The 22,619-nt window shown below is 38.3% G+C and overlaps 3 protein-coding genes across 3 annotated transcripts in view; 1 reads left to right on the top strand and 2 right to left on the bottom strand.

Moving 5' to 3' along the window:
* The window catches only part of atos (atos homolog atossa), a 73,673-nt gene extending 63,297 nt beyond the window's left edge, over positions 1-10,376 (bottom strand). Inside the window, exon 1 of the mRNA XM_074108657.1 lies at positions 10,146-10,376. The gene's annotated coding sequence lies outside the window, so the exon portion shown is untranslated. The remainder of the gene's footprint in view (positions 1-10,145) is intronic.
* An 828-nt stretch (positions 10,377-11,204) lies between these two features.
* Positions 11,205-16,848, top strand: LOC141443521 (uncharacterized). The gene is made up of 6 exons (XM_074108834.1): positions 11,205-11,405; positions 11,620-11,932; positions 12,433-12,530; positions 14,241-14,381; positions 16,223-16,390; positions 16,627-16,848. Exons 1-6 carry the CDS (start codon positions 11,301-11,303, stop codon positions 16,834-16,836), a joined length of 1,035 nt encoding a protein of 344 aa, XP_073964935.1. The 5' UTR covers positions 11,205-11,300; the 3' UTR covers positions 16,837-16,848.
* Positions 16,849-18,543: 1,695 nt separating this feature from the next.
* LOC141443522 (uncharacterized) lies at positions 18,544-20,788 on the bottom strand. Its single transcript, XM_074108836.1, has 2 exons — positions 20,540-20,788; positions 18,544-18,742 (listed from the first exon to the last, which is right to left on the bottom strand). The coding sequence occupies exons 1-2, from the start codon at positions 20,726-20,728 to the stop codon at positions 18,587-18,589; spliced, it is 345 nt and encodes a 114-aa protein (XP_073964937.1). The 5' UTR covers positions 20,729-20,788; the 3' UTR covers positions 18,544-18,586.
* Positions 20,789-22,619: the final 1,831 nt, after the last annotated feature.

The raw sequence follows: 22,619 nt of genomic DNA on the forward strand, positions 1-22,619 counted from the left end.
GTATTTCGTCCATTCATCACCGTCATCATCCCAACCTATTTACGTCCCACTGCTGGGCACAGGCCTCCTCTCAGAATGAGAGGGCTTGGGCCGTAGTTCCCACGCGGGCCCAGTGCGGATTGGCAACTTCACACATACTTCATTACATCACAGGTGTGTGCAGGTTTCCTCGCGATGTTATCCTTCACCGTAAAGCTCGTGGTAAGTTTCAAATGTAATTTCGCACATGAATTTCGAAAAACTCAGAGGTGCGGGCCGGGGTTTGAATTGAACCCACGAACCTCTGCTTGAGAGGCGATAGGTCAAACCACTAGGCCACCAATGCTTCGTCCATTATTGCTTCATAACTTTTTGTATTTTGATACGTGCCCGTATGTGTGTTTGTGTGTCGCAATAGCAGATTTTTGTTCTCTGATATCGTATTGCGTGTGGTTTTATTATTATCAGTAATCAGTTAAGTTTGTCAGTTGTATTTTGTTAATTTTCTTTTGTACAATAAAGAGTTTACATACATACATACATATTATCTTCATTATTATAGATAGATATTCTATAATGGAGAACTAACGCAACGAAGGATATTAATAATAAATTCTTAATTAAACTCATTCTTTACAAATACCAGGCCAGATGTCGTTGTCAACAACATTGAGGAGGTTGCCTTCTTGACACCTTAACCCATATTTACCTAACTAAATCTACAAATAATATTTACTCGTTTACGCAATGACCCGTTAACTAGAATTAATATGTTTTTTTGGAATTTTACACTTAAAAACTTCACCTTTTTACTATTGACTAAGCGACTATCTAATAGTCTATTGTACCTACAACAAGAGCATAAAATGATCCATTTTACCCGAGACGTTCATATAGCCATCCGAGCCGGTACGGCGCAGGTGGATAGACACGTCGAGGGGAAAATGTGTTTAATGCGCGAGTTTTACACTCTGCTTTTCACTTCCATGGCGAGGAAATGAAATAGCAACAGTGGGTACAATTGATCACTTACTATGTACATTAGGTACTGTATCATTATAGATTTTTAGTTTTGAAAATTATAGAAAAAAAAATGTGTTTTCTGTACTGCTTACTGTGTTGTTGGTGTGCAATAAAGAGTTATTGTATTGTATTGTATTGTATGTAGAATCTTCTTTGTTTGTGGCTGTTTCTATCTGATTGCCCTGGTCTTAGACGAAGATTTTACTTAATGCACTAGAGCATAAAAAGTAATTTTATGTCGCCTAGATCCAGCATAAATACGACCTTTACGAGCATGAGAAGTGAACAAAATATAGAACACAAATAAATAGTGATGTGTTATGTGCAACAGCAAAACAAGAACCGGTATTTTTAAATATGAATCCACAATCGTACGTAAACAAGGCGCAGTTTACGGTCAAGCAAGTTTAAGATAAGTATGGCGTAACCAAGCACATGTTCAACGATCGTCTAAGTTTTTGTGGTAACATTGTTGACGGATAGGTTAAGTTTAGTATACAAAGGATCTAGTGTGAAAGAATAAGCAATAGTTCCCCCGCTAACACTTAGCAGAATAATCCAACTACTTAAGTATCATTGTTTCTAAAACATATGGCATACTAGCTGTTCTGCGACTCCGTCCGTGAAGAAATAGTTTATCGCTATCCTGTGGGAACTACGTAATTATTCGGGATAGAGACAGACACACAGACAGAGTCTTTCACATTTAAGAGTACAAAATTAGTATAGTAAAGATTCGTGCAATTCGAGACAGTAATCAATCATTCAAAAAAGTATATAATACTGCCATTGTTGTAAGATGTATGAGCATATATTTAGAATAATATACATAGGTGCTTTATTTACAGTATTCTCTTAAAACTAAGTGTTAGTTTAACTTAATTTCCACCAAATATTTGTGCAACAGTCAGTTTAAACTTTAGATTGTGCGTTGTTCGTACAAATAAATAAACATCCATTGTCTGAAATACAATAACGCGAGTGTTGATTTGTTGAGATTAGGCTTTAAATATTTATTTCGCAGCCAAGAACGGTGTGACTATGTAAGGATGAGAAAGGAACAGTTTGTCAGTCTGTTACCTTTTCACGCTTAGCCCGCTGAACAAATTTAGATGAAATTGCAATGGCGAATTAGAGATAGACTGACGGCTCTGGAAGGACATAGGATAGATTTTATCTCTAAAAACTGCACATATCCCGTAGTTTAGTTATAATATAACCCTGAGATCCCTTTAAGGGATAAGTTCGCCTTTGTACATCTTATTATCCTGTGTTCTGTTATTTTCATGTGTTTTTATGTACAATACAATATAAATGAATTCTTCGTAGGGATCCAGAGAAATTAGAGAAAATATTTTTCCCAAATGAATGTTCCATTTCCCATACGTTTTACAGGGAAAAACAATTGTTTTTTTTTAATGTTACTACTTACAGATCTGTTTACTCACGAAGGCGCGCCCCTCCACAGCTAATTATCAATGTGCACGAGTAAACCTCGTATTTACACGTTGTCCTAGTCTCAGTGTGCGGGACTGGCGGTACGCTTGCGACCTACTTGCGACTGAGGACACGTTCAAGCTATACCTTCCGCCGCCTAACTTTGCCTAAAAGTTCATTGCCACGACTAGTAGCACAAAAACTATAAAGGTATAATTCCAATAATTGAATAGCCACTATACCGTTAAGCGATTCGAACACAATCCGGGAGTAACGTAAAGACGTCGCATAAAAAATGTATCTCAAAATTGAGTATTAAGTAATGAGGTTTTAGGCAGATTTATATGGCGCGTGGTATACGCACACATAGACTTGATGTACGGATACGTTTAAAACTACAATTATAAAATGTGGAGGGCCTGTGAGTGAACAGATATGTACTTCAGGATTGTTACTCGTATAAAACTAACCTAACCTGGCTCTGTGCACGACATCAGCGCCACCTAGCGTCCGCAACTTTTATGGCTCTGATGCTCTGACGTTTTGGAATTTCATCGCGACATTGTGACAAAAATCAAACCTATAACGTATTAATTTATAATACAAAATTACTGTGATACCGTGATTTGGGTGGACAAAAGGTTGTGAATTAATTTTTGGTCATTAGTTGTACTTTTAATGTAAAACGAAAAGATAAAGCTATCTTAGCTATTGTCTTTGAATAATAGTAAAATTATATAATTGTTCTTTTATCGCTAGTAATAAATTAAATATCGTTTTCAGATCAAAATGAGTATCATTTTGAAGACCGGTTTTGTGAGTATCACTCAATATAAAATTTCAACCACAAACAGTTTCATAAGGAAAATTGTTGCTGGACATGTCCGAGATGTAGAGGAATTAAGAACAAAACAGGGACAGTGTTCAATCATTCAAGCTCGCATCATAACACAAACATCTATTACTAAAATATGGTAGTCAGTCTATACAAATTGCTTTGTTAATGACAGATTCATATGAGTATGACAGATGACAGAGCCAGAACTATTTCTACTTTTGGCCACTATAAGCGCTGCGCTAGATTTCATCACCCCCACCTAGTACTTCGCACCCTCCCAATAGGGTTCCGCAGGAGGAACCAGTTGGGAAATTAATCATTTGTAAAAAATGTTATCGACGAAAAGCCGGCATCCCTCTCTGTCTCACGTAGCTGTAAGTGCACAATTTGTAGGAGGGAAGCAAAGTAAAGCAGTGTAATTCATTTCTGTTTTCATGCCATTTTAATGTGATATAGACAACACAGCTCTTAGTCTTAATGTATAATGCTCCACCTAGATGCCTGACCTGGTTAGCGCACGTATTTCCGCGTCACTGCTCTTTGACAATGCGTTTTATAAATCTTCATGCGATCATAAGTTGAATGTATAATGTATGCCGTGGTGGCCTAGTAAGCCGTGGTGGCCTAGTGGTTTGACCTATCGCCTCTCAAGCAGAGGGTCGTGGGTTCAAACCCCGGCTCGCACCTCTGAGTTTTTCGAAATTCATGTGCGGAATTACATTTGAAATTTACCACGAGCTTTGCGGTGAAGGAAAACATCGTGAGGAAACCTGCACAAACCTGCGAAGCAATTCAATGGTGCGTGTGAAGTTCCCAATCCGCACTGGGCCCGCGTGGAAACTACGGCCCAAGCCCTCTTGTTCCGAGAGGAGGCTCTGTGCCCAGCAGTGGGACGTATATAGGCTGGGATGATGATGATAATGTATGTATTGTATGGCATGTTACTGTTGTGTACGGTCAGATCCTAAATCCACTAAACTTGGTTTGGATAGCTATTCTAACTAAATGTTAATAAACTTCAGCTGTCAGATTTAGTACATTCAAGGTTTTTATACATTTTACTCTTTTTTTTCGTTTTTCGACTTATGTTCCTTGGAGAAAGTTGTTCAGTTTAAAGCAACACTATCCTCGCTTATCCTCTATATAACCAAATTTTTTTTTCCTAACTAGGTTAGCTGGAAGAGATCCCTTTTTAGGGATAAGCTCGCCTTTGTTCTCCTCTCTGTGTATTTGTATTTTTTATTTTTATGTGCAATAAAGAGTTTACATACATACATACATACTATCACCTGTTTTCGGGAAGGTCCCCTGTCCTCATCCACCCTGTATTAATTTTGACCTTCGATACTTTCAATTTTCCGATAATCAGATGGCTTCAGAATTGTCTATTCCTCCTTTTGAAGTTGGGAATCCCGACACCCGACACAACACTAAATTAAAACAATGCCTGCAGTATACCTTTAATGTAAGTGTAGCCTAAGGCTATGTACGCACTATGCGGTTGACCGCGCGCTTTTAGCGCGCCGTCCCTCTTCAAAGTATCGCATCAGAAAAAGACGGCGCGCTAAACCCGCGCGGTTAGCAGCAGAGTGCGTGCGTACGTAGCCTAAAAGAAAGTTACTTGCCAACCATAAACATAAAAAAAGTTTAATAAGAGTTGAAAGAACCCGGGCTGCAAGAACGGGGCTACGTCCTGCAAAGGGCATTTAGGGCACGCGCTAGTGCTGTGGCAATTCTGAATCGGTGATTTACCGGTTTTTACGGCAGTTTAAGAACATTGCTAAAAATTCACGAACATAACAAAATAACGTAAACATACCTGGCTTTTGTTTGACATTGATGTAAAAATAAGAGGTTTTATAAAGTTTTATTTTTGTAAAATAGTTTAGCTTTGTTTGGCGGCTGTCATTAAACAATTTATAGTACAGGGAAATATGGACAAATAAACGGATTTAACGCAATCTAAATTTGTGGGTATCCATTTTCCTATTGGTACTATAAATTGTATACCACGACTGCCCAGTGGTTTGACCTATGGTATGGACTGTCAAGCAAAGAGCCGTGGGTTCGGGCCCGAATTTATATGCGAAATTACTACAGAAGATAACGACATTGCATATAGATTAGATCAGTACAAAAGGTTTAATTTACTCGAGTACATCAGCAATGTTGATCAATAAAGTTCATTCTTTCCTGCCCAGGGCTTTGGTCGATTTGGCAATCAAAATTTAATTACATTCCAATTTCTTAACACGACCGACTTTAGTTACATTATGCATTAAGTTATTGCCTGGCCTCCATTAGAAAGGGACAAGTTAATAGTCCTACGAACACACATTTTTATAAAATAGATAAGATTTAGGTATTTTGTTCCTCTTTAGCGCACTACTTCATCTCCTGCTTATTTAAGTGCCTCTGCGCTACGGCTTGGTCTGTTTGTAGTTCCCACGCTAGCCCAGTGCTGATTGGAAACTTCAAATACGCCATTGAATTCACAGAAATTTCACTTGTGAACTGAAAACTCACGAGGTGACAGTTCGGGTTTGAACCCACGATCCTCTGCTTGAGAGGCCACAGTTAAACCACGATGTTACCATTTTTTAACGCAACTATGAAGGTAATGAGGGTTTTCACACAGGCAAAAAATCGCTAGATGGCGTTGGTATCCTGAAGTCCATTTGACGTTTGACGGTTGCTTGCAATGAGGGCTATCGATTTTTGTCTCACTAGATGGCGCACTGTTGCGTGAGGTTTTTAAGTATGGCTTTCAAAGTGTTATTACGGGCGTGAAAACAAAGTTTGGATTAAAATCATATTTAATACACCTTAAAACCTTACCATATAAATATCGAGCATGCCACAGTGTTGCATAGTCCCCGTTTTGTTCGGAAAAAAGGAAGGTCAAAGGTTTCCGAAAGTCAAAACTCAGATATTGCAAAATATTCACAAAATTATTCTATTTATAAATAAACCCGCGTAGCTCACCCAAAAACTATGAGATTTGACATTTCGGAGACCTCACGCTACACTAGCGCCTCTAGCGGCAAATTCATACGCGACAGCCCTCATTGGCTCATTTAGTTATTTAACCAATCACGATTAAACGTCAAACGGCCCTCACGATACTAACGCCATCTAGCGATTTTTTGCCTCTGCGAAAACCCTTATTGTCAACTTGACCCTGAGTTGAACCACCGATTATCCCGGTCAACCAACGCGAATGCCCCCTGAAGTAAAATCAACTCGAAACCTATAGTCACGTCGCCCTGCGTCCGCCATTTTGAAGCATAAATAACTATTTAATCACACAACTGACCTGCCATTTGTAATAGCAGATAGTGTATCTCCACCTAGACATAAATTAGCAGTAGGGACCGATAATGTTGTAAATGCACGTATCTAATTGTTACAGAAGCTAAGCTCAAAAACAAATGTAACATAATATCTCAAACATATAAAAATTAGGTGTTTAATACGTGTTTAAGTATGTTTATCCGCTGCTTGTATTGTACCCGTAATATTATAAGCAAACAAGCTTTTGGAACTAGGTCAACTGTAACTGGTGTCAAATTGTTCCGTGATATTTATAATTTTTAGTCAATCTATATAAATAATTATAACAACAAAATTTCTAAAGTTTAAAAGCCTAATGAACTGTTTTAATGTATAGTTGATACCTACCGGCCGTCGAATTAAAAACTAAACAAATTATATCAGAACTACTAACAATGGCATCTAAGAAAAACGCAACTTTTTCACGTTAAACTTTCACTTCCTCAATTTAGGTGTTTCGAGACTATTTAGTACTTACTTTGGGTTTAGGACTTGTATACTTATGACATTTTTAAATTCATTCCAATTCCAACGTTTATAAAATTACCTACAATAATAACAAGCAAACAGATAAATATTTATTTACCTTCTGAAAACTTAGGTAGATTGTCAGGTAATAATAAAAAAATCACAAAAGGGTCCTCAAATGTAACTAGGTATAGCCAAAATAAAAATTTCAATGCCAAATTTAGGAAATAGAAACAAATTAAGTATCAAATAAATAGTGAAATAATTATCAATGTCAATAACCGGTTATTTGCGCGTATTGAATTGAAATCATGGCATAATGAACTTAGGCTGCATTCAGACACTGCGGGAATCGCGCCGCGCGGTTTTGAGCACACCGTCTCTTTTCAGAGTATTGCTTGAGAAAGGGACGGTGTACTAAAACCGCGCGATTCCCGCCGTGTCTGAACGCAGCCTTACTACGAAGTGCAAAATTCGAACTTCGTATCGTGCCGTCCCGCTAACGGATTAATTATATAACACGAGAGTGAGAGGGACGGTACGATACGAACTCCGATTCTCTAATTTCGTAGTAGCCCCCCAGAACGGGCAACGATGTTTTTTGCTCCTACCTAATGTCCGAACCGTTCCCTTTTTTTCACAACGGAATGGATGGTTAATTCTGACCCGGTTATAGAGCCACGGGCATTAGCAGAGTAACAAATTTTTGCGCTAAATTAAATTTTACCCTCCTAATCGGGAAAAAATACTTAATACCTACCAGTACCAGCATATGCGGTGTTATTGGTTTACTACTGTTTCGGCGAATAACGTTTGGCAACCTGTTTCATTTCGCAACTTTTTAATATTTCTGAAACTGTTTCTGTGTGTTCAGGATTTTTATAAAACTAACCTAACCTAACCTAAAGGGTTCTACACGATGGCCCTGAAATAAATCCTGAAATATTTACAGTTTTAGAGTTTGCAAAATGAAACAGGTTGCCAAGCGTTACGTTGCAAAAAGGCAGTACTCGGGTGTTATTAATTTTATAAAACGAGTAATGTAAGTTACTTAGTCATTAAAAAAAGATATACATATGTATATGTATTTCGTTGTGGTTTTATTTGCTTTCCTATTTTTAACTAGGTACTAGGTAGGTTTACTTTGATAAGATAAGAGCGAATAGCTTACAGATATCTTTATGCACTGCAATTTGCAAAAGGTAATTCTTCAAAACAAATAACTTCAGAAAAATCTTTATTACCATCAAAAAACTTGCTAAAATCTAAGCTTGAAAACAACCAATAAAATAGGTAGTACTTCATTCAATTCTCCAGATGAATTCAGCTACCAAAAAATAAGTTAAAAATAATTTGATCCAGCTGTGAAATATTCATAACATACCTATAGGTCTCGCATTTATAAAGTACCTACCTACAACCCTTTTTGTTTTGTCCTTTGTCGTCAGAGATCCAAAAATGATGACACCAAAATCATATTTAACAGCTCCAAATCAGGTATGTAATTAATAAGTAATCATGCAGCTTAACGGAATTATCTTTAGGGCGCAATTAACGATAAATAAGTAAATAGACTAATGTTAGTAGAACCATTTGACACACCTTTAAAAAAACAAATAGATTTCAAAAAAATAACATATAGGAAAATTTTAGACAGGTAGGTACTTCTTAAGCTAAGCTGAACATTGCTAAAGTTGCTGACTAGAACCAGCCGAGCTAAATGTCAAATGTACCTATTTGTAGGTAGATAAGTAAGTACTAGGCAGTGAAGCCAAGGTTTTTACTGACACGGCTTTCACTTGCATTCGTTCCAATTTCCTTTCAAACTTGTTTAAGCATGTTCAAACAGGTCAGGAAATATTTGAATGAAAAAGGTCTGATTGGAATGAAAGGAACAGAAATAGTCCCTTTGAATTCGGAATCGGTCCCGTTTGGACCCTACGATAACTGAGGACAAAGGTTTATATGTATATATATTAGGACGTATACTTAAATGTTAAATAGAAATGTGTCACATTTTTAGGGTTTTCGTCTATAAAATTGACGCAGGTCAAAGGAAGACCAGGAAAACACACCGGAAATATTAGATTTGTTGTAAGTAGGTAACAGCAGGACTACTACGAAACTCGAACCTCGAAGTTCGTATCGTACCGTTCCTCTCGCTCCCGTATTAAATAGTATAAGTGTCAGAGGGACCGCACGACACGAACTTCGAGTTTCGTAGTAGCCCAGCAGCTTAAAACCATATTCATTACGTTTCAAAAGGAATGTTTCCTTTGTGGTGATAAAATCATAGCTACCCCAACAGCCATTTTGAAAAACAAAATGGCAGGTGCCTGACGTCACGAAAACAGCTGTTTCTGGTTTCTGACGAAAACAGACAGGTGCGAAGCAATTTCTGTCTCACGCCTAACATCTAAATGCATCGAAGACCTTGTGTCTTATATGCAATTTAAACTAAATAAACAATCTAAAAGCAGTATTACTTCACTGTACAAACTTCTACGTTGGTATTGACTCTAAGCTTTGAGTGAATTAGAAACGCCAACACCACGAACGTTTGTTCAAACATTGTTCAAAAGGTGAAAAATTACCGTACGAAAGTCTAGATTTAAAACCGGTAAAATCGATTAGTGCACAACACTAAACACAAGTAAAGGGCTCGGCTGAAAGGAGTTTAACCCGTCCCGTTATTAAAAAAAAACAACTGCGAACTTCGGTCCATTGCCTCGAAAAAAAACTACAGCTGATTTGTGATCGCCATACATTGTAAGCCATACTTTTGATTGAGCTAGTCTCGCTTCTTTCACGGAAACAAACTGTTCTGTTAATAATTTGTGCGTTATAACCAAACGAATAACGTTGTATTCACCTTGCAACAAACTAACTGCAAAAAAATACACTGAACTGACAGAACTAAGCACGAAACCTGTAGCATAACTTTCTAAACCCGTATCGTATAGTTATGATCCCCAGCGAGCTATATCAACACGATTTAACACGAACAACCATCACTACTGTAATATGCAGAGAAACCACAGTGAAAACCGAACATATGGAAACGTACCTTTTTTTTATTAGCAAACTTGGTCGTCAACTCCACTTAGAAACACCTACGCTATAAAATAACACTTCGATAATCGTGTCTTTTTCTCTTCAGATACATTATTACACTGTGAAACAGTTGGGATCAAGCAGAAATGCTGCCCAAAAAGGATTTTATACTCAGAACAACGCTTTGATTAACCGAGCGAGCGTCCAACTGTCGCTCGCTCTCGTCGCAAACTAAAATGTCAGCTGGCTCAAAACGCTCCCATTGGCCAATCGATTGCAAGTCTCAGATGAGATCGCGGTACAGACACCAATTTATCTACCCATTTCTTTCTAGCATTCACTGCCACACTCACACCCAGTATTAGCTCATCGACCTTGATAGGATTTTCATACAATCTGAAGCTCTATTTCAAACAAATTCATTTCTAACATACTTTTTTAAAATTAATCTTTTATTTTGACGCATAGTTTCGATTGAAAACGCAGGGAACTGTCCGTCGACAATCATATGGGAGACAAAGCATTGTGTCAACAATTACATAGTGTGTCTGTACCACCGAAATCAGAGCCTATTGACATTTGAGAAATGGCTTCTGATTGGTCGGAGCACAGCTGTTTTTGACGCGAAGATGCCATTTTGTTTCGGTTCCAAATTCAATCCTAGATGGCACCTCTATAAACCTAATAACAACAAAATTAAAAACAAAGTTGTATAAACAAGGCTTGTTTACAAAAAGTAATTAAAATTCTACAGATATTCGTCTTGAAATTTGTATACAAAAATTAAAAAAATTCGTATGATATAATAAAAGATGGCCTCTTGACTATGAATGAAGCTGGCGACTTGGCGAGTAAAAAAGTTTCATTATTATTACAAACACAATTGTAAAAAATACTCTTTATTAAAAGTAAACTTGGATTAATTTGCTCTAAATTACTCTACTTTATTTAGTTTTGATTATGTATTTTTCCCAAAAAAATTAGAAGTAACTGCACTGAATAATACGTTGTCGTTGCCATAGAAACGAAATGTTTTATTAAAGTTTGTTGATTACAGATCATACTACTAAATTGAAAAGTCATTTTTTATTTCTTTGCGTTAGGCTTCTGTCTTGTAATATTATCCAGTTAGTATAATTCTGAGACTGTTAGAAAGGTGCTCAGAAATATGGATTCTGTGGACTTATTGGCCAGAGAAAATGAATTTAAAAAGCTTAATAAGCAATTGGTGAAGAAAACAGAAAGTTTAATGAAGCAAATAGAACATGACATGGTAAGATGAAATATTTTATTTAAGAGCCATCTAGTGCAACACATTGAGAAACTTGTTGATGGTTGTAGTGTGCGTTTGGAGGGTACTATGATGCGTCGATAGAGGGTGTTACAATCACAAAATGAAGTTGAATAATCTATTTTTTATTTATTTTCAAATTGTTTTTTTTTTTAACTTCTAAACTATAAACTGCAAGCATTTTACATATTTTCAGCAAAAGCAGGATTTCTTTTCTGAAATATCTCAAAATATATCATTGAATCTGCCATCACATCACAAGAAGCATTGTTGTGAAACTCCCAAGGCTTCGCCAAAAACAACCCCAACAAAAATTAAAAACAAACCGGTCAAATCAGCTGTCAAAGTTCCCGCCAATTCGGAGTCAGAGACTGCGTGCAAAGGGACCAGTTGCACACATTATGCCCGGGAGAATTCCATGGACAATAGGAGTTCTCATAAAGAATTTTTGTACGCATTTGTGACTGTTAACGTCCAAGATAAAGTATTGCCACCGTCTTTTATGAAAGGTAAGAAAGTAATGCATCTGATTAGCTTAATTTTTATTTATTAAAGAGTAGATTTTGCCCGTGGCTTCGCCCGCGTGGATTTGGGTGACACTCTTTCCCAGCCCGGATAATTCGTACGGATTTTTCGTGTACGCAAAAAACAGGGCCGGTATTTCCATGTCGGTGTTATCCGGGCCGGGAAAGAGTGTCACCCGTGGATTTCGGTTATAGCGCGCTGTTCCCTCAGGAACTGTGCATTTTTCCGGGATAAAAAGTCGCGTCACTCTCTGGCCCATAAACTATCTCTATGCTAAAAATTAAGTCGATCTATCGCTCCATTTCGACGTGAAGGACGGACAAACACACAAACACACACTTTTATAATATATTAGTATGGATTTTATGCGTATTATTTGTTTGACGCCAAAAGTAGCGATACTAGCGACATCTATAGGAACATGACGGAAATTGACGCAAAATATTTGTTACTTTTTAATTACGTTTAGAAATTTACTGCACAGATGGGTTATCAGTGGAGAGCGTCTGCAAATTCATGGCATCCAAGCTGAAACTATTACAGGAACAAATAGACAAGCAACAAGCCACCATTGAAAAGAAAGTAAGACAATTTTAAAATTTATCCCTTAGTTAGAACTAGTCTCCGATTCGTGTATTTGTCGGCCAGAATGTACGACCATACTGCATGACCTAATAATTCAAGCCCTCATGAAATTTACTATAAAGGACACGAATTATTAGGTCGTTGGTACATTATTATCGTTCAATCCAAGTCGACAGTCACAAGTCGTAAATTAACCGAACTGTGTTTAAAGGTCACAGCTCATTACAGTCACCCGGCACATACTAACTGTCGACCGGATGGTCAAGTGGTTAGATAACCTCAAAGCTTGAGGTCCCGGGGTTGGATTCCCGGCCGGATCAGATATTTGTATCAATGTTTAAAATGGCTTTATTTAAGTATGTATTTATCTATATAAGTATGTTTATCCGTTGCCTAGTATCCATAGTACAACCTTTGCTTAGTTTGGGTCTAAGTCAATTGGTGTCAAGTGTCCCATGATATTTATTTATTTATACATAACTAGCTACCGCTATGCCGCTATCCCGCGGCAACTATGTATTTTTCCGGGATAAAAACTATCCTATTTCCTTCTCCGGGACTCAAATTCCCACTATAATATTATAAATGCGAACGTTTGTAAATCTGTTTGTTTGTTACTTCATCACGTCTAAACCACTGAACCGATTTAGATAAAATTCGGTATTCTTATAGATAGGTTGAGTCCCGGGGAAGGACAGGATAGTTTTTATCCCGGAAAATTGCATAGTTCCCGCGGGATAGCGATAACCGAATACTACGCGGACAGAGTCGCGGGTAACGGCTGGTATTATAAATAAATAAATAAATATCACGGGACAATTCACACCAATTAACCTAGTCCCAAAGTAAGCTTAGCAAAGCTTGTGTTATGGGTACTAAGCAACGGATAAATATAATTATACATATAGATATAGATACATACTTAAATACATATTAAACACCCAAGACCCCAGAACAAACATTCGTATTTTGCATACAAATATCTGCCCCGACACGGGAATCGAACCCGGGACCTCAAGCTTCGTAGTCAGGTTCTCTAACCACTAGGCCATCTGGTCGTCGTCGTTATAAATGCTAAAGTTCGTAAATCTCTATTTGTTTGTATGGTTGTTACATGTTTACATCTAAACCGCAGAACCGATTTAGATGAAATTCGGTATATTAGGTATAAAGATTAGTTTGTCCTGGGGAAGGACATACATAGGATACAATAAAATATATTTATATGTCTTAATTTTATTTATGTGAGTATATTTGTGTATCATTCCGCGAGTCACAGACGGTTCTGACAGAATATCAGCGCTGCAGGCGTTTAACGCCTCAGCATAATGCTGAGTCAGCGGCCGTTTCACTTTTGCGAGGACACACAAAATCATTTATTTTAATTTTTGTATTTCTTTTTTTTTTGTTTTATTTGTGTTTGCTGTTATTGTTTTTTAGTTTGGTTGTATTTGTGTGTCTTTGTGAATGTGAATAAATGTCTTCTATTCTATTCTATAGGATAATTTTTATCCCGGAAAATGGTAACAAACAAACAAACAGATTTACCAACTTTCGCATTATAAAAAATCGCAAATCAAATTGCTTCCGCATTGCAAATTCTCGCATGTTAGTGGGATTTAATCAAGTTTAAAGATTTTAGAGCCTACTCGTATTATTGTATTGTCTTGAATAAATAAAAATAAATAAAAAATAATTTCCGTCTAGGCATCCCAATGCGAGAGGCATCTAACTTACCAGGCTGACATGGAGTCAGAGAAGATGGCTTTACTCAACAGGTGCAACAATCTCGCGGCAGAGGTCGCTACCGTCAAAGCGAAGTGCGCGGCGTTGCAAAACCGACTCACCGTAAGTTTGCTTTTGCTTCTATATTTTTTCAGCATAAACGGTAGCCAATGTGATCAGGGTTTAAGCTTCCGTGCCTTTTTTTTATCCTAAAGCCGAGTTTAGACCTGCAAGAAAAATCGATCAAGTTGCATTACATTGCGGCGCTCGATTGACCACTACAAACTCGTTTGCTTTCTTCTTCTTCCGCTGGCACTACAACCCTCTGTGGGTCTTGGCCTCTTCCACAATTTTCCTCCAGTTGTCACGAAGCCTGGCAACCTTCTTCCAGCTGGTAAACTTTCCCATCCTCCTGAGATTTTCCACACAGTCACTCCAACGCTTTTTAGGCCTGCCTCTCGGTCTCTTTTGTTGCGGCGTCCACTTTGTTATTACTTTTACGGCCCTTGTGTCCGGCATTCTTTCAAGGTGACCCGCCCAGGTGACTCGTTTGCTTTACGGCCTCGCAATGTAATGCAACTTGCACAATTTTTCTTGCAAGTCAGAACTCGGCTTAACACTTCCAGCCGTTTTAAAGTAAAGTAGCAACAAGGACAATAACTCACACAGATACAGTCAAATTAATTTTTCAATTAACAATATTATATCGTGTAGAACCTGTATCTGGTGTATTCATCATCATCATCATGTCAGCCGAAAGACGTCCACTGCTGGACATAGGCCTCCCCCAAGGCTCTCCACTCAGACCGGTCTTGTGCTTTCCGCATCCACCGCGATCCCGCGATCTTAACCAAGTCGTCGTTCCATCTTGTTGGAGGCCTACCGACAGCTCGTCTCCCGGTCCGCGGACGCCATTCGAGAACCTTCTGGCCCCATCGGCCATCCGTCCTGCGAGCAAATATCTGCTCTATATCTATATCTGCTCTATCTGCTCTATGTTGCTGTATCTGGTGTATTGCTACAAATCAAATAAAACTTTCGACTAGTTGACGCAATATAATCTAAATTTCTCGTATTCAACACAATTTTTACTAATGATAGTTAAGCTCTCTTGAGACATATGATAAAATTACAAACTGACTTATAAACTTACTTAAAAGGATATGTTGGCCTTTGTACATATATCTCACTCAATGTCTGTCAATTGTGTTTGTTACTTATTTTGTACAATAAAGAGTTTACGACATATACTTATATGGAATGGGCGGCCACATACACTCGGAATTCAGTTTCGGAATTATGATTCGAAATATCGATTCGGGATTCCGTAAATATCGCACATCACATCACACACGTGCGTTTATTTCGCACGCACAGGCGACCATGCTGAATTCCGAAACAGAGAAAAGTTCGATCGGAAAACTACTGTCTGTATGTGGTAGATTGAAAATACAAACTGAAATATAGATGCACAGAAAAATCAGAAAAAATAAGACCATCACTGGGAATCGAACCCAGGTCCTCGGTATTCCGTACCGCGTGCTATACCGCTACACCACTGATGGTCCACGGTACAGACACGAATTTCCCCTATGCACCTCATATCTCAGCTTGTTTGTTTCTTATTTTAGCCACTTAAGCAGTGACGCTAAAAAGATTCCAAAAAACCAATCTTGTATGTGGTAGGTCCACGGATTTGTATTGTATGATATCCCCAATCGAAATTTCGAAACGGATTTCCGAATGTATGTGGCCGCACTTCGTGAGTTGAATCGTTTAATTTCCTAGTTTTAACAATTATTTACTACCTACTAACCGTATTCTTACAAATAAATTATTACTATCTCTATTCTATACTAATTTGATGTGATCTCACAAGTACCCAACAATCAACAACAGCAGCCTGTCTTTTACAGTATGAAAAGGTTCGCAATTTCACTTCTTTTTGAATTCTCATATTGCAGGAAAAGGAGCGTGTCTGTGAGAAGCAACGCTCCTCGCTCGACCGGCTGAGCTGCCGAGTGAAGCAGCTGGAGGCCAGCGGAGCCAGCGCTGACGCGAGGAGCGCGGCGTACGAGCGAACTGTCGACAAGCTGCGGACAGAACTGGAGGCTGCTAAGACTGCTGAAAAGGTAGGAGCATTGGCATTTGGGTTTGTGTGATTTGTGTGTGTTCTTACAGTGTAGAGGTGGAGTAACTGCATGAACACACATTTCTTGCACAGACGTACCTATCATAAGGTTGCGGGTGAAGAAAGTAACTGTTTTAATTCATTGATATGGACCTCCGCAAAGTAATGCCTGGTTCAATAAATTATTTAAAGATCTTGAATAAGAAATTTCACTTTTACAATAAAATATTCTTTCAGGAATACCGCATTGCGTCACGGGACTTGACATCGTCGCACCAAGCCGCCATCTCTCGGCTAGAGTCGCGAACTAAAGCGCTGACGTTGCGCATACACAAGCAAGCGGCGCTCATCGATAATTTGAAGCGACAGAACATCCTCTTGCTAACAGAGGGCGCCATGAAGACGTTGGAGAAAGAGTACTGTCAGTTTTTGAATAAAGATTTTTAATTTATAACCTTGTTTTTGTAAATCGCACCAACAAATTCAAATTAATTTATTCATAAAATTAATTAATAAAGTAAGATAATATAAACAAAATATTAATGAACTATAGACAGTTACTTTGCTCAGCCGCGGCCTTATATGATATATTATTATGTCTATGCAACAGTGTTCAATGTAGCTCCTCCACCACCAGAGGTCTCTGGTTGAGTTCGAAACAGTGAGTCGTGTAGTGTGGTGGTGGTGATAGGTGGGTTTGTGTGCGTTCTTACTAGTGATCGGAGGTATTTAGTAATTATTTATTTGGCATAAAACATAAAATACATAAGGCCTTATTCTAATAAGTCTTACAATATTATGCACCCTGGTAGGGTATAGCCACATTTATAATAACGTTATCTAATTCTATTAGGCAACTAAAAAGTAAGATATCCTACGTACTTGCATTAAAGGTACCTAGTACCATAATATTTCACGGGACTTCGGTGCGTAAGTTTAATATGGATATAACTCCGGGATTTCGCTTGAAAAGTGCATTTTTTAAATATATGGATTATGGATTTTAATTTAAAAGCCATATGTGCCAAAATCAATATATACAAAAATGCACATAACCGAATTGGCAATCTCAATCAATACAAAATGTTATCTTTTACAGTTCAATACAATACAATAACACTTTATTGCACACCAACATACAGTAAGCAGTAGGTACAAAAAACAGGTATATGGAGACAAAGAGAATATAACCACTACGTTTTATTTACCAAGGTAAGCATAGGCGGTCTTATCGCTTCAGTGCCCCTAGTGTAAGTTTTCGGTTACAAAATACGTCTCGATCGTTAAAATCTCAATTTGTATGGAAACACGAACAGCGCCTCCTAGCGGAACGTTTCCGATGTTCGTGTTTCCATACAAATTGAGATTTTAACGCGAACGCGATCGAGACGTATTTTCTAACCGAAAACTTACGCTAAGGGCACAGAGCGATCTCTTCCAGGCAACCTTTACAATCTTTAAAATTAACAGTATTAGAGCATTTATTGATGTGGACCTCTGCAAAGTAGCGCCTGATTCAATACGAAAATAAATAAAAACCGGCCAAGAGCGTGTCGGACACGCCCAAGACAGGGTCTCGTAGCCATTACGAAAAAATCAAGTAATATTTTTGTAAGGATTTCGTATTGTGTAACCAGTTTAGGTATATTTTATACCTTAGGCTGCTATTTACTCAAAATTCTCAAGCAATCTTAGCCGTAATAATTTTGCTTGTAAATTTGATATACTTACCATCCTGATGATGATTTTTCAAATTTTTCCATCCAACAGTTTACATTTTAGACGCTCGATTTTAATAAAACTTTGCACTTTAATGTTGAATATTTGGCAAACAGATCATAATTGAATCGGAAAATCCCCTAATGGTTCTAAAAGACCTATCCAACGATACCCCACACTATAGGGTAAGTCGAGAAAAAAAAATCACTCCCACTTTACTTTACTTTTTTTTTACCACTTTGTTGGCGTGACTGATATGTATATTCATGCCAAATTAATTACAGTTTTCTATACTAACGGTCTCTGAGCTTAGCCGCGGACGGACAGACATACAGACAGACGGACAGACATGGCGAAACTGTAAGGGTTCCTAGTTGACTACGGAACCCTAAAAATGGATCAACCGGATTTTACCGTATAATGAAAACATCTTTCTTATGCTATAAAACTATTTTAATATGGTCAAAATTTGAATTATTCATTGATAATATTGGCTAGAGTAGATGCCGATGTCATAAGAGATACCATAGCCTCTCTCGCTCTTCATCCGAAGGTTGACGAAGCTGTGGCCGACGCCCCCAGCGGTCACGTTGATAGATGCTTTGCTCTGCAACGTGTCGAGAGCTTGTATACCCTGGAATAAAGAAGATATTATCATTGGTTTTTTGGAGTCTTTTTGTATTTTTTATTTCAACTCCAAATTGGTACTTTTACGGGTATCCCGTGAAACCATATCGAAAAACAAACAACACACACACAAAACACAGTAACAAACACAAAACACACTTTAACAAATTTGGAGTTGAAATAAAAAATACAAAAAGACTCCAAAAAACCAATCATAATTTGATTGCTTAGTAGCGACATCTCTGGTCTGGGTGAGCGGTTGGTTCCGAAAGAGTGTGACGTCTGTCGACGCAACATAGATGTCGCTAGTGCTGCTGCTTAAGTAGCAAAGTAGAAATAAGCAACCTGAGATATGTATGCATAATGCATAGGAAAAATTCGTGTCTAGATTCCTCTCCAGCAGTGGTGTAGGGGTTATAGCACGCAGCACGGAATGCTGAGGACCTGGGCTCGATTCCCAGTGCTGGTCTCTTTTTCTGGTTTTTCTGTGCATCCATGTCTCAGTTTGTATTTTCGATAAAGAAGATATCGCAAATTAATTGAGAGAAAACGAAATACTGGTGACTGTACTTGCATTATCAGTTAATCTAGTGTAGTTGCCGTCAATAAATTTGAATACTTTTTGCAAAACCCCTGATGCAAAAAGAGGGGTGTTATAAGTTTGACCGCTATATGTGTCTGTGCTGTGTGTCTGTCTGGCTGTCTGTGGCACCGTAGCTCTTAAACGAGTGGACCGATTTGAATGCGGTTTCTTTTTATTTGAAAGCTGGTTTTCTAGCGATGGTTCTTAGATACATTTTATCAAAATCGGTTATACCATTTTTGAGATATTGAACTTTGAATTGACAATGTCGGGGGCTTTTAAGTTTGACCGCTATGTGTGTCTGTGTGTGTGTCTGTCTGTCTGTGGCACCGTAGCTCTTAAACGGGTGGACTGATTTGAATGCGGTATTTTTATTTGAAAGCTTCATGAAAATCGGTTCAGCCGTTTTTAAGATATTGCACTTTTGTTTAACGAACTTGGAATCACATTCGTTTTCACCACTTCTCTCTGTAAGACGAGGATAGAAATAGATGGTGACTGCAATTGCGAACGTCAGCGCGTTAGACGATACTATCTCAGGGCCATAACATGGTTTTTTTAACCCCCGACGCAAAAAGAGGGGTGTTGTATAAGTTTGACCGCTATGTGTGTCTGTCTGTGGCACTGTAGCTCTTAAACGGGTGGATCGATTTGAATGCGGTTTTTTTATTTGAAATCAGGTTTTCTAGCGATGTTTCTTAGACACGTTTTATCAAAATCGGTTCAGCCGTTTTTGAGATATTGAACTTTGAAGTGACAATATCGGGGGTTTTCCAACTTTTTGGTTGTTAGGTTATTTTAAACTACTTACACTACCTACTATAATATGTAGGTACTTATACATAGGTAGGTATAAATTACATTTGAATTTTTAACACGAGCTTTACACCGATGGAAAACATGGTGGGGAAACCTGCACGGACCTGAAAGTCAATTCAATAATACGTGTGAAGTTCACAATCCGCACTGGACGCGCAAGGGAACTACGGCCCTCTCACTCTGAGGGGAGGCCTGTGCCCAGTAGGACGTATACTTAGGCGGGATGATGATGATGATGATGATATAGGTATAGTCAATCAGTTTGATTCTTAGGCCACCATGGAACCCTGTCATAGTAAAATAGTATTTGTCTAAAACACTGTTTACCTATAGAATGACGTAAAATGTAATTACGACACGTGATGCCCTAAGAATCAAATTGGTTGACTGTCCATTACTTACCACGATCTTCTTTTGCTCAGGATTGGTGTAGAAGAAATATTTCACTCTCTTCATGAAAGGGATGGCGTTATACTCCACCCTGTCATGGTAGAGTAGCACAGTACGATCCGCCACATTCCCCGTCACAAAATGGTGGGCCCTGACATATAGAACTAGAGCGAATAACACAATAATTGTCACAAGCTTCATGTTACGTCTTTGTGTGTTCAAGTTTGGATATATACTGATACTATATTGATGGAGAGGCCATTGGTTATCTGAGGTCAAAGTATTTTCCTTGTGTTGACTCTAGATTTAGGGTCCGGTGAGATTGAAAGCGCGTTAAAAGTAATTAAGTATGTTTTTAACTCAGTCCCGTTTACATCATCTCGGCCTTTACAAAGTTTTTGTTTTATATATATATATATATATACATATATAAGGGAAAAACGAGCATATGGGTCACCGGGAAGTAATCACCTTGAGAATTATTAGTAGTTTATGAGTAAATAGCAGCCTAAGGTATGAAATAACCTAAACTTGGAAGACCCGAAATTTCAATTCAACTTTCAGACCTAATAGTTGACGCTGAGCGGAACGAAAACAGGCTAGTTTTTTATAATATACTAGCTTTTGCCCGCGGCTCCGCCCGCGTGGTATTCGGTATCGCGCGCTGTTCCCTCGGGAACTGTGCATTTTTCCGGTATAAAAAGTAGCCTATGTCGCTCTCTGACCCATAAACTATCTCTATGCCAAAAATCACGTCGATCCGTCGCTCCGTTTCGGACGGACAAACATACAAACACACACATTTTCGCATTTATAAAATGAGTGATATGGATATGGATGAAAGAGGGAAAACGAGCAAGGTGGGTTACCTGGTGGATAAAGCAATCACCGTCGCCCATGGACACTCATAACATAAGTACTTGGGCGACCGAGCTTTGCTCGAGCTAAAACTCGATAACAAGCGTTTTCCCAGAGATAAGACCAAGCTAGATCGATTTGCCATCCCCGAAAACCCCCACATACCAAATTTCATCGAAATCGTTGGAGCCGTTTCCGAGATCCCCGAAGGTATTAAATACTCGTTTGAAGGTATTAGATAACTTACGGATGCGTTGCCGGCCCTTGAGAAAAGAGTCAGTATAGGGTCGTTTTTTGAAGATCCTCAAGTTGAACCTGTCCGGAAATACTTGTGCCGCAAGCTGATTCCAAAGTGTCACCGCGCATGGCCAAAAGTTCCGCAAGAAACGAACTGTAGTAGAATGCCAGCTGTTGAGGTGGTGTGGGTGGAAAGAGAGTCAGAAATATAATTACTGAACCCTAGTTTTAAGAATAAAGTTCGTACTTAACGCCTTATTTCCTAGAAGTCGCTACCGTACCATCTGGCCATGATTGCGTATTAATACTAAAAAGCTGCAAAATAAAAGAGTCTATACCATCATTATTAAGATGGGCGTAAAAGGTACGTTTAATATTAGCGGGTTGTTCATTGATTTACAAGATATGAGCTCATGATTCATTGAAACAAAGTACAAATGTGTGACAACAACTAACAACGTAGTAAAATTATGAATGCGGTTATTCCCATATTAATTGACACCAATTGACCTAGTCCCAATTTACTTAAACAAAACTGGTTCTATGGGTATACTAGAGATAACGAATAAAAATAGATATACAGACCTAGTAAATAACGAAATGCCGTCAAATGCCTTCGTATTTTGTGGAAAAGTTCATAAGTATTTTTCTTGCTATCTCAAGTAAATTACTGAAGTTTATTGAAGCTAACTGAGAAACCTTGTGGTGGGCTAAAATAGCCACACAGACTGGATACCACAAAACGGACTTCGGCGGCGTGGCAGGCCCAGGCGTCGATGGCGGGATGACATGGACGCCTTTCTTCGCAGCTGGTCAGAGATCGCCCAAGACAGGGTCGAGTGGAATACATGGCGGGAGGCCTTTGCCCAGCAGTGAGAGACCTCTAAGGCTTTCAAATAATAATAATATAATTGAAAAACCAAGAAAAATACGAACTTATCCAACAAAAACATTATTTTGAACATTAAACTACCGTGAGACTCACTCATATTAAATA

This window comes from Choristoneura fumiferana, chromosome 27 (assembly GCF_025370935.1).
Source record: "Choristoneura fumiferana chromosome 27, NRCan_CFum_1, whole genome shotgun sequence".
NCBI lineage: Eukaryota > Metazoa > Arthropoda > Insecta > Lepidoptera > Tortricidae > Choristoneura > Choristoneura fumiferana.